The sequence below is a fragment of the Colossoma macropomum genome, unplaced genomic scaffold (genome assembly GCF_904425465.1).
Source record: "Colossoma macropomum unplaced genomic scaffold, Colossoma_macropomum, whole genome shotgun sequence".
Taxonomy (NCBI): Eukaryota; Metazoa; Chordata; class Actinopteri; order Characiformes; family Serrasalmidae; genus Colossoma; species Colossoma macropomum.
In genome coordinates, this window is record NW_023494792.1 from 1,461,062 (window position 1) to 1,474,374 (window position 13,313).

Consider the following 13,313-nt stretch of genomic DNA (forward strand, 5'->3'; position numbering starts at 1 on the left):
CCGGTCACCCCAGTCGCTAACTGGAAAGTCTGTAGGCTGATAGACTCGAGATGGCAACGACAATACACACACCACAGGGGAATTACGTTTACTGAGCTAGTTAACGTAAAAACACACGGAGTATAGAGCTAGGGTGCACTTTAGCAGCCTGAGTTAGCCTGCTGCAGCTTGACTTATGAACAATACAATGGGCGATACTTTGAGCAGCAGAGTTAGCTTATCGAGCTAAGCTCTTACTCTAAACATTCGACGAACTGCGTGCAAACTCCTACACGGGCTCTCTATTCGCCAACCCGGCGCTGGACTGTACTCACAGGACGTTCAGACAGTCGTTCATTCGAACAAAATAAACTTTAGGTCGCACATATAAGCTATGAGCGCCATTTAGTTCACTCCGTCTCCCTGCTCTCTTTTTTCCTCTCGTTTTCGTGTGTCTCTCCCTCGTTTTTTCTTTTTTCGTTCCCCCTACTGCTATTGTCCCGCCCACTGACCCTGCGGCTTGGCTGACAATACCCCATTAGATGTTATAGGCTCAGAAAAGGAAGAAGTAAGAGTTAGTTCAGAAACATACTTAATCAAATAACCAAACTTTTAGATACACGTGAATATATACATTTGAACTGATAATTCAATCAAAAAATAAAATAAACTGAACCGAAAGTTTCAACTGGGCTACACCCTCCCCCCTTTAAATGGTCTGGATGTCCCCATAAGACCTTGGACACTAGTAGCCTGAATATTTCCCATGAACTTATCCCAACCTAATCACTATTCCACGATGTACAATAGTCATGAGCTGATCACTGGATTTCCCAGGCTGTTCGTAAGTGAGCCGTATCACTGGTTTCACTTTCCTTTTTGCATGGTCCTTGACACTGGGATCACTGGTACTATTCAGGGTCTCTTTAGCAACCAGTGTCTTATCTTGTCCCACATCTTCTTGAGCACCATACTCTTGCAGCAATTCAACAGGGTCTTCCCCATCATCTTGCATCTCTACTACAATTTCACTTTCAACAGAGTCATTCTCCTCTGTTTCCTCTTGATGGATCTCTCCACTCTCAGGACTCTCAATCCAACTGGACTCTCTTTCTCTAGGTTCGTCGACTTGAAGAGTTCTCTCACTTGTCTCATCTCTCAACAACGTATACTGTATGTCCATATCCTCATCTGAATCATTTGTTTGGGATTCTGCATAGCGCTGGCCCTCCTCGACAGCGTCTTCCCTATGCATCTGCATGCCTGGTCTTGCTCGCTTACGGCGAGTCTGGGGTCTTTGAGACACAGGCACTGTACTAGTAGAAGATGGCATACGCACCCATTCTCCAATTGCCAAGAGGTGGTCTCTATGAAGAGTCCTTACACTACCCAGACCACTCTCTGGCTTCACTCTGTATACAGGTAAATCAGAGATTCTCCCCATTACTACATAGGGCAGTGGATTCCACCGACTTTGCAGCTTGTGTTTGCCGGGCAATCCAAGATTTTTAACTAGTACCCTGTCACCTTCTTTCAAGACTTGATGACGTACAAGCTTGTCATAAGCCGCTTTGTTTCGCTTGTGTCTGTGGTCAGCCGCCTGCAAAGCTAACTGATAAGCCTTTTGCAGATCACGTCTCAGCCTGTTAACATACTGCGTGTATGTTGCCTCACTCTCACCGTCAGGGGAAGTTCCAAAACACACATCAACCGGTAACCGAGCTTCCCTTCCAAACATCAGAAAATAGGGGCTGTAGCCCGTGACGTCACTTTTGGTGCAATTATATGCATGCACAAGTTGGCATACATATCGGCTCCAATTTTGTTTCTTTGCTGCCGGGAGCGTTCCAAGCATAGATAACAAAGTTCGGTTAAACCGTTCTGGCTGTGGGTCTCCTTGAGGATGATAAGGAGTCGTCCTAGACTTCCTTATTCCCATCATCTGCAACAGTTCCCGTATGACCCGACTTTCAAAGTCACGTCCTTGATCGGAGTGAAGACGTGCGGGTAAGCCATAGTTGACAAAATATTTCTCAATTAAAACCTTGGCAACCGTAAGTGCCTTCTGATCTCGGGTGGGATACGCCTGGGCGTATCTACTAAAATGATCAGTGACCACCAAAATATTGGCAGTCCCTGAGCTATCTGGCTCTAGCGACAGAAAGTCTAGACACACCAGCTCCATAGGCCCGCTACTGACAATCTGATTTAAAGGGGCAACTCGTGGACTTGGACTTTTCCGGGCAATGCACTCCCCACAGCTTTTAATGTACTGCTCGATATCATAAGCCATTTTTGGCCAATAGAACCGCTTCCTTAGCAGTTCCACCGCTCTTTCCGTCCCCAAGTGTCCTAAATCATCATGCAACGATTTCATTACAGTAAGTCTGTACACTTCAGGCAGCACTAACTGAGCTGAGTGTGTCTCTGACCCTCTCTCGATGACTCGGTGGAGAAGTCCGTCCTTAACTACCAATTTTCCACTCTCTCGTCTCCTCAATGACATAGCAGGATCTTTCTTACTCCACTCAGTTGGCCAGTGACCTGTCCTCAGGGATTCTTTCACCTTATGAATCACTGGATCCTCAGACTGCGCTCTTTTTAAGTCTTCCTTGGTGAGTTGTTTCATCTGACCTACTTCAAGGTGTGTAGGGAAGACATAGGCATCTGGGAGTCCTTCTGCCCAGACTCCTAACTGATCAGCAAATCGCACTGGTGTTCGAGATGTCTTTCCCACACACACTCCCTGTGAAAGTGCTCTCACCTCTGAACGGGGTATTACCTTCCATTCTTCAGTTGTGACACCCTCCTTGTTCCGCGATAACAAATCGGCATCCACGTTCGTCTTTCCCGGACGATACTGAACGTCAAAGTCATACTGTGCTAGGCTAGCCAGCCATCTATGTCCCGTCGCATTAAGCTTTGCCGTGGTCAATACATATGTAAGGGGATTGTTGTCAGTCCTAACAACAAACTTTGCCCCGTACAAGTAGTCGTGAAACTTATCGACCACAGCCCACTTAAGAGCCAAGAATTCTAACTGGTGAATGTGATAGTTTCGTTCGGATGTACTTAGGCCACGGCTGGCAAATGCAACGGGTTTCAGACCCTCAGGATGCTCTTGATAGAGTACTGCCCCGAGCCCTCTGAGACTCGCATCCACATGCAGGACATAAGGCTTTTGGGGGTCAGCAAAAGCTAAGAGAGGAGCATGTGTGAGACAGTGGATAATCTGTTGGAAAGCTATTGTGCACTCATCAGTCCACCTCTCTCCGAAAGGGTCAGATTCCTTGTAGTATGACTGAGTTCTTTCCTGAGGAGCCTTTCTTGTTTTCTGGCGTGGAGCATATCCTTTGGTCAAGTCTGTTAGAGGTTTGACAATCGATGAATACTCTGCTATAAAGCGCCTATAATAGCCACAAAAACCGAGGAAGGACCTTAGAGACTTCAGATTGGTGGGTTGTGGCCAGTTTGTGACTGCCTCCACTTTCGCTGGATCGGTAGCTATACCACTGGCTGAAACAATATGGCCAATGTATTTCACTTTAGACTGGCAAAACTGGCACTTGTCCAGCGATATTTTAAGTCCCACCTCTTCTAACCTGTCCAGAACTTTCAAGAGTCGTTCCTCGTGCTCCTCCAGAGTCTTTCCAAAGACTATCAGATCATCCAGGTACACAAGCACCTCAAGCAGGTTCATGTCACCCACAGCCTTTTCCATTAGGCGTTGAAATGTAGCTGGGGCTCCCATGATCCCTTGCGGCATCCGTTCAAACTGATAAAACCCTAGCGGACATATGAAGGCTGTTTTTTCTTTATCTCCCTCAGCCATGGCAATTTGATAATAGCCACTGCGAAGGTCAAGAACAGAGAACCACTTGCTTCCCGCCAGGCAGTCTAGGGCATCGTCAATTTTTGGGGTGGTGTACTGATCGGGTATTGTTCTGTTATTCAGAGTGCGATAATCAATGCACATTCTCACACTGCCATTTTTCTTTCGAGCAATCACAATTGGCGAAGCGTACGGACTGCGTGATTCCTTAATTATTCCAGCAGCTAGTAACTCCTGAAGATGATGCCTCACATCTTCAATGTCAGCTGGTGCCAACCGCCTGGACCTCTCGCGAAATGGTCTTGAGTCTTTCAGCCTAATGTGATGCTTCACTCCTTGGGCTAAGCCCACGTCCCAGGCATCCAAAGAGAAAACTTGTGCTCTTTTGGACAACTTTTCTCTGAGTCGTTCCTTCCATTCCTCAGGAACAGAGGAATCTCCAAATTGAATAAGCCTTGGGTCCATGTTTCTTGGGACATCTGGATTGGGTGGAACCATCACTGAATCAGTAACATAGAGCTGTCCCAGTACAGTTCCCACAGGGATACCCACTTCCTTCATAGACTCATTCTGCATGACTACTGAAAACCTGGAAACATCCACAGCAGAGGCAGGTATGGCTACAGGCTGTATCAAAACCCCATATGGTAACGGCTCAGTGGGTGGTTCCAAAACTAGTACATCATTACGCAAAGGCCGATTGAATGTCACCTCGCCTGATACACAGCGACTACAAGCAGGTGGAATAAGCAGAGATCCAGGGCCCATCCACTTCACCTGCCCAACAGCCTCCTCAAGCGCTTTTATTTCTGTGCAATGGGGCTGTTCTCCTACCCCACGGGAGATGTCAGTGCCACCCTTGTCCCTGCATAATTCTGTTAATCTCTTGAAAAAATTAGCATTCGTGCCTATTATAATGGGTGTTTGGTCAGGACTTTTTGGGCCTGGGCAGACTAAGGCCAAAACTGTCACAGTTCCTTGGATTTTCATGAGCTCTTTGGGGAACTGCACATCTACTACAACGTACCCCAAGTATGGGTAGCTGGATTCACTTAGGCCCCATACTGATAAACCAGACACAGGCTGAATAGGCACATTTGACAAATACGAACGATACCAATCCTCAAAAATTATGGTCACTTGGGACCCACTGTCCATTAATGCACTGCAGGGTTTACCGTCTACTTTCACTTTTACCACAGAGGAAGGACCAATCAAGCCTTTAGGAAAGTCACCCGGCTGCCTCACTGCCACAGCACTCTTCCTAACAGAGCATGAAAAGCCAGCAGACCTACTGTCCTTTGTCTTCATTTCTTGAGCTTTTCGAAGTGAACGAATCAATTTTCTGATCACCTTCTGTGTATTTTCAGGAGCTTGACACTTGGTGGCGATGTGCCCATTTTCTCCACATTTGTAACAGAAGTAATCATCAGCATCTTTAACGGTATGAGGCTTAGTGTTTGACGTGACAAGTTCAGCTGAGGCAACTTTCAGTGAGGATGCTGAGATTTCAGCACTCTTATTCCCCATCCCTTCCACCTTGTGTTGTAATCTCTTGACTTGTTTTCTCAATGCTGTGACTTCAGGGGTAAGACTAGAACTCACGGATACACCGGGTACAGTTGGGCTTGGCTCAGCCTCCTCAGTCGAACAGGAGGTGGCACTTTTTGCTAGTTCTGTAAACTGGGTCTTCAACTCCTTCAGCTCCGTCCTCAGACGTTGGACCTCAGAATCTTTGGCCTCTGTTTTTCCTGCAGCCTGCACCTGCCTTACAGTAGCATTTACTTTCTGCCGAGAGGCTTGATACTCCTCTTCAATGCGTATCTCACTAAGTAAGTCTAAAAAACTGGGTGGGTTACTTTTCCTCTCACGCAGTCTCAACTGTACCAACATAAGATCTGAAGTCACTGCTCCCCTCAAAAGCTGTTCAATACGCACTCTGTCTCTATCTTTATCTAAAATGCCTCCCTTCTTTACTACTTTGGACAGAGTTTGCTCCAGTCTCCTTAAAAAGTCGGATAACTTTTCACCTGGACGTTGGTGCAAAAGTCTGAAAGCGAAATATAGGTCTTCACCAGACTCCGGGGTTCCAAAAGCACTATTCAGAGCGTTAAGATAAGCTTCTGGGCTAGCATCAGGATCACTGCACCTCACAGCCTTTACTATCTCAAGCGCAGGTCCCTTTAAGCTCTCCACTATCCTCCGCCGCTTCTCTCTTTCGGAACATTCACTTTCCTCTATCATCATATAGGCTTGTTCTAGCCAAGGGTCTAACATCTCCTCGCCCATAGGGGTTGGAAGGGTACCAGAAAATGTTCTGAGTCTGCGGTAGCTGTGTCCTTCCAGTTGAACACCTCTAGACTGACTCAGTAGTTCACTCATGGTACGTAAGAGAGGCTCAGATGTATGTGATTGTGAACTAGCAGGCGTATACAAACACTGGAGGTCTTCCATGGTTTTGCCTTCCTCTTGGAGTAGCTGATTTAGCTTGTGTGCAAAATCATCAGCAGCCTTAGCCTTTCTTTTAGCTACGACCACTGTCCAGGGCTCAGATCCATCGGGTGGAATCACTTTTGGGGGTACTCGGTCTGCATCAATTTCCTCTCTGCATTCACACAGAACCAGCAAACTTTGCGTCTCCTTATGAAATGACCGGCCCCGTATGCGCACTCTGCCCCAGCAACGCACTGAGTGCAACACATCTTCGATTTGTCCAACTGCAAGGTCTTCTGGGACCCCTATTAGGAGGACAGCATGCTGCGCTTTCAAATCTTCCCCCCTACACCAATTTATCAGAATATCCTGATACTGTGAGTAGCGATGAAGCTCTACCATTTTGGTTGTCAATTTCCTTAGCTTTGTCTTAGCTTAACTCAGATGCTGAACAATGAAGCCATAGATTTATCACGACACCCCTAAAACCTAACCAAATCCCAGCGGTGCCTCCATTTTGTGTAGCGCCCCAGCTAGGTACCCAGTAGATAGGTGGTTACTTAAATGATCAAATAAAGCTGGGGGCCCTGGGTTACTCAGTAACTTCTAGATTTGGTTAAGGATAGGTGACTGGTAAATGTATCTGACCGCACTTTAAATTAACACTATACACTCAATGCGAACCCTATCACCATTATAGTACCAACAAACAACATCTGAGTATGCACAAGATAGAAAACATCCAACACTGTAGATTTTACTTTAAAATATTTGTATTGGCAAGGCCTGAACAAATAAAACAAAACAACAAAAAATGGGCCCACACACACTCTCTCACGCACAGCTCGCTCTAAGTAGAGTCTCTACTAGTTAAATGAACTAGTTCTCTACCCCTCTCGTTGCAGGCCTGATACGTGGCTCGGGTGCGTAGTGGCCGAGAAAAAAAATAATGCAACTGGCCTCTTCACTCCGAAGAGCAATACACAAAACAGAAGTTACCTCTGCGGGCTCTGTCTCTCTACCGCATCTCTCTCTCTCTCTCTTGCTCCCTCTTTCTGCAGCGGTGGAACGGAGCATCCGTAGTTTAGCAGCCAGACACACAGGGCAGTGATCTCCAACGTAGCCAGTGGAAACTGGGGCTTTGCCGGTCACCCCAGTCGCTAACTGGAAAGTCTGTAGGCTGATAGACTCGAGATGGCAACGACAATACACACACCACAGGGGAATTACGTTTACTGAGCTAGTTAACGTAAAAACACACGGAGTATAGAGCTAGGGTGCACTTTAGCAGCCTGAGTTAGCCTGCTGCAGCTTGACTTATGAACAATACAATGGGCGATACTTTGAGCAGCAGAGTTAGCTTATCGAGCTAAGCTCTTACTCTAAACATTCGACGAACTGCGTGCAAACTCCTACACGGGCTCTCTATTCGCCAACCCGGCGCTGGACTGTACTCACAGGACGTTCAGACAGTCGTTCATTCGAACAAAATAAACTTTAGGTCGCACATATAAGCTATGAGCGCAATTTAGTTCACTCCGTCTCCCTGCTCTCTTTTTTCCTCTCGTTTTCGTGTGTCTCTCCCTCGTTTTTTCTTTTTTCGTTCCCCCTACTGCTATTGTCCCGCCCACTGACCCTGCGGCTTGGCTGACAATACCCCATTAGATGTTATAGGCTCAGAAAAGGAAGAAGTAAGAGTTAGTTCAGAAACATACTTAATCAAATAACCAAACTTTTAGATACACGTGAATATATACATTTGAACTGATAATTCAATCAAAAAATAAAATAAACTGAACCGAAAGTTTCAACTGGGCTACATATACTTTTAGAGATCAACTAATGTGTTGTTATCATTAGAGAATGGAACAGTATGATGAGGTGGCTGCCCAACCATCGTTTCAGACCCCAGAAGGCGAGAGTTTATTAGGTGAGCAACAGAGACAGTAGTTGATTTGGATCCCTCTGCATAGTGTTTTTGGAGTCAGTTCTCCAAAGTCAAATAAAACCCCCTTTTTTACATAAACCTTTTATTTTTATACTTTTGCTTTTAGCCAGAAGACTCAAGAATGGATTTAGAAACTAAGGGTACAACACAAATTAGCAGCCAGAGAAAGACACCATCTTGCAGCATGTCAGACTCAAAACTGAACACAGGGTGCAGGGAGAGCTCTCCTTAAGTGCACCTCACACAGGTGGTGCTGATTGGCAGTGATTGCTTATGAGACTGCTCCCTGCCTCCATCTGGTCACAGCAACTGGTCTAGCAATAAGTAACTGACACTGTACACAGACTGATTTAAAAATGACAGACGTGTCTGCAGAGAAATCAGAACAGTCAGACTATCTATTCTACCAGAGACACTTTAGGTGTTTATCAGTGGAGTGACATGTAATAAATTTATACAGTATGTGGAGAAACGTTGCCTCCAAAACATTTACTACTACCCACTCTGATATAAGCTTTGATGTTGATGGAATATATGTAAAACCATTAGAAACTGTTTGTACTCTGTGAGATCTTTGATTCCAAATTTTCATTTATCAATCATATCAGCTTACTTATTAAGACTGCCTTCCATTTAATTTTCCGGAAGTCCGCCACAACTTCCTTTTTCCTCAAATCTGTTCACTAGGCTCCTGTACTCCATCTCCCTCCGCTCCTTAGAACACCCCACAATAACAGTGTCTCCTTAGAACTTTTGTAGGCACCATCTCAGCATCTCACATGAAATCAGGGATATGAAGAAAGGGAGCAAGAACAGTCTCCTGTGGAGCACTTGTACTGCTTACAGTCTTCTCTGACAGTAGCTGCACATACTGGGGCCTGCCAGTCAAGTAGTTGATCCAGTATACCAGGACAGTGTCCACCAGCGTTGCACTCAGCTTGTCCCTCAGCAGGAGGGGCACTGCGAGAGGACTTGACTCTCGCAGTGCTCCTTGCCATCTCCAGGAGTAAATTCTGTGCAACAGGTAGGGCACAGTATCTTTAACCCCCACTAGTGAGGGACAGACAAACTGCAAGGGGTCCAATGCTGTTCTTATATGTGTCCTAAGATAACCATAGACAAGCTTACTTGATCTTTGGTATTGAGATTGTACCAGTGCTGTGTGAGCACTCTACCACTACACCACTGAATTTGCAAACAGAGAGAGAACAAAGGACGCCAAGGGAAAACTAGCTTTCTCAGGAGAGACAACTAAGTAACTAAAATGCCAAATTACTTTCCCAACAAAACCAATACCAAAACTGAAGAGAAGAAAGAAAAAATCCTCCATGCTCTTTTTGCAACAGGCATTGTCGCAAGAAAAGTAACAGAGTCATGAGGCTCCCTGAGATGTCAGCGCCCCTCCACTCCACCGTCAGCAAACCCAGGGATGGGGGGAGTGGCTAAGTAGCGTGCTACTTTTTGTAGTTAGCTACAAATATTTGTAGCTAGTAGCTGTAGCGCCTACACGTTTTCGTGTAACTATAGCGATAATTTTTGCTACAATTTCACTACAGGCCTCAGGCGATCCGTGCAAAATCTGAACCACAGAGCGCGGTTCGTAACTGGGCTGGTGGCGATTGTGCAATCCTGACTGAGCCGCAGACGGCTCGAGCAAACGGGCACATGCTGCCCCCACGCGCTGATCACCCCTTACAGGCTCAGCTCAGGGGTCGCAACCGAAGCGTTTCAAATCCAGTTTTACCATCTTAGCTGTAAATAAGTCTCAGTGTGTGCTGATGTGCTAGAATAGGCTAAAAACATAATATAAACAAAAATGCAGACCCTGCTTTAAGCTTCAGGTCAGCTGAAGCTGCTTCTCTCGCTCCTCAGTCAGAAACTTTAAAATGTAAAATGTCTCTGAACTTTTGACTTTTTCCGAGACTGAAGTCAGATTCTCATTTACCAGCTTCTTGCTTGAATTGTCCTGTTCCACCTTAAATGGTGCATGAGACGCCAGAACGTACGTTACTGCTGTGCCATTTAAGGTGGAACGGGAGAATTCGAACAAGAAGCTGACTTCACGACTCAGTGTTTGACAGTTTCTCGTTGCAGATTAAACTCGTTGCATCCGGAAACCAGCTGGAGTGATTATAAATGCAAATAAGTCCATTCGTCTCCAAATCATTGATGTTTGTCTAAAATCTTGGGACAGAATATTATGCCTCATTTTTACTATGAAATTTGATTTGTTCTCAGTGAGCGCTGTGACTGAATTATGGCCAATCAAAATCTGCCAAGCTCCGCATTATTTTCTCAACCCTCCAATCTCCGCTTATTGATTGTTGCTGTCCACATTCACTTCAGTAATCAGCGCGTGTGATGTTTGTAACTAGCGTCAGGACTCCGAGCTCCTCAGAAGTTTCTCAGGGATTTATGAGATTCTAAAAGCGATGAAACGACACAACGAGCAGTGAGAGGTTCTCTGCTGACCTCAGCACAGCTGTGGCTCGACCATAGACTGAACCGCCCGCTCTGCGTTATATTGTGTTACTCATAACAGACTACAAACATGAGAAAGTTCACTGTTAACCAGCATATTGAAGGGTTAGTATCATGTAGTAACATTAAGAAATTAGCAGCTACGGAGGGATAAAGAAGGAACAAATGAAAGAAAAAGATGCGTAACAGTTATAGATGACTAAAAAAGGAGCAGTGATTGAATAAAAAACAAAAGGAGAAACTTAATGTTGCTGTAATTCTCATATTTGGTAGTTATTTTAATCACAATCAGATGTGAGTAACATTTCTGCAAAGTGGACCTCACAAAAATTCTGATCCTAGTTACGACCCTGTTAGCAGTCATACGTTAACTCCAGCGTTTGAGATCTTTTATTGTTAAACTGTATTAGAATGATCAGCAGAGCTGATTATGTTATTTTACCTAAAAATCTAGTCCTGCCGTGGAGCCGTAACAGGGCAGTAAACGAGCCGCATGTTGCTGCCTTAGCTAAAGTGGAAAAAACATTTTTGTAATAGAGTATTACTAATAGCACTCCGCAGAGTCAGGGTCACTGATAAAAATGTTGAGGCTGAAGTGTTGCTGGACTCTGAATGTCATGTCTGTACAGATCTTGTTTAAATATTTAAATTGGAGCAGTTTTATTTCAACAGTTGACAATGCTTTGCACAAAATTGTTTGGTTTGTATTGGTTGGTTTGTTATTTTTGTTAATTTTTGTTAGGAAAAACCTGGAATGATTGAGTTTGCCTTTACTATTTTTTTTGTTGGATGTTGGTTGTATAAGTTTGATTGTTGGTTACACTTAAACTCACTTTTTGGTGATCTTTTTGTACATTTGCAGCTTTTCAATTGTGAGTTTCTTTCTGGCTCATGATTAAATGCAGTGTCTTGTTCACACTGTCAGTTGGGCTTGTTTGGTGAGTCAGGTGGAGATTCACAAACATTCTGACAGTGGCGCTTTGAAAGTAGCTATAAAGTAGTGCTCTACTTTTCAAAAAGTAGCTAAAAAGTAGCCACTACATTTTCTGGGAAAGTAGCTAAATTGTAGCTAGCTACAAATTTTGGAGTAGCTATCCCAACCCTGAGCAAACCTGAGTGAACATGCGAGGCAGCGGGACGACAGCACCAATGCTCCCAGTTTACCATAATACTTTATGACCATGAACCCCAGATCTGCACCTTTTATCTAACAGGGAAAACTAATTACCAAAGGCTCCACTGAACAAGTGGGTTTTTATTAAACAAGTAGTTCATAGTATGAGAGAAGTTCACTCAGGTACTGAGGGGTGAGTCCATTTAGAGCTTTATAAGTCAGTAAAAAAGTTTTGTAATCTTTGCAAAATTTAACTTACACTTGTGTCCAGAGTTCTACAACTACCCACATTTACATGATATTTCTATGCCAGTCTAGAGTGATAAATGTGTGACTGGAGATTTATCAGCCCTTAACTACCCCTAGGGGGTAGGACCTTTAGTCCTCCATATGGACAATAGCTATGTGAGTACACGTAGTTAAACATGTAGTTAAAAAGACGTATCTTGTGGCTCGTAGAAGGCACAGCTTTGTCCACACAGGAGTTTATGTGGTCTGTTACACAATCCATTTCTTCAGCATGGTGTTCACAAATAATGTCCCAGTCAGTTGTTTCAAAGCAGCCCTTCAGGACATCCAAATCCTCGGCTGACCACTGCCCAACTGACTCACCACTGGTTGCCTCTGTACAAGTTGTTTATACAGAGATCTCAGATGCACCATGTTACAGTCAGAGTTTTCCAGTGAAGTAACTGCAGTAGAGCTGTATGGCTCCTTAACGTTGGCATATAGCAATTCCAGTATCCTATTTTTCTATTTTATGCTATGGACAAATGTGTTTGTAGTCTTTTTCTGTTGTAACCACTTGCTACGTTGGTTTGCTCTTCTTCTGCTTATATTATGCAGGACAAGAACTTTTCACACAAGATGGCCACCAGCTCTTTTTAAATGTTCTAATCTCGTTTTTCTGCTTTTTTCATGGTTTTTAAAGTAGTTAGCTAAACACACTCACACATTCACACACACACAAACACACACTCACACACACACACACACACACACACACACACACACACACACACACATCTTCTAAGCCGCTTATCCTTCTCACGGGGGGAGCTGGAGCCTATCCCAGCAGTCATTGGGTGGAAGGCAGGATACACCCTGGAGAGGTGACCAGTCCATCGCAGGGTAGTTAAACACATATCGTTCATATAAAGTGAATAGTGAAGTTTGCTGTTGTTGTATGTTGCAGTGTTCAGCAGCAACAGGTAAAGAACTAACTTGTTTGAAGTTATTGTTTAAAGCTATGCCTAGAAAGTTATGATGACTTACATTCAGATGTGCAACCAGGCATAAGCCCTGTTGGTGTGACCAGCCCCGGGTGATTACAGTCCAACATACTGTCTGTGTCAGAGTATGGAGTACATAAGTAACTGCATGAGCTAACATCTTCCCCAATAAAAAATAAAGACAAAAGAGAGATGTTTGTGTCTGGCAACTTCATATTAGCGAACACCTTAATTCTCAGCCTCTAAAACCAAAATCCTAGTCTTAATTTTCTGACCAAAGTCCTCAAACATATT

At 44.5% G+C, this 13,313-nt stretch overlaps 2 protein-coding genes across 2 annotated transcripts in view; one reads left to right on the forward strand and one right to left on the reverse strand.

Moving 5' to 3' along the window:
- The window catches only part of LOC118812820 (semaphorin-6C-like), a 47,050-nt gene that overhangs the window by 9,736 nt on the left and 24,001 nt on the right, over nt 1–13,313 (forward strand). The gene's annotated exons all lie outside the window — the stretch shown is intronic.
- LOC118812695 lies at nt 752–7,275 on the reverse strand. The gene has a single exon (XM_036577811.1). The coding sequence runs from the start codon at nt 6,644–6,646 to the stop codon at nt 752–754; it is 5,895 nt and encodes a 1,964-aa protein (XP_036433704.1). The 5' UTR covers nt 6,647–7,275.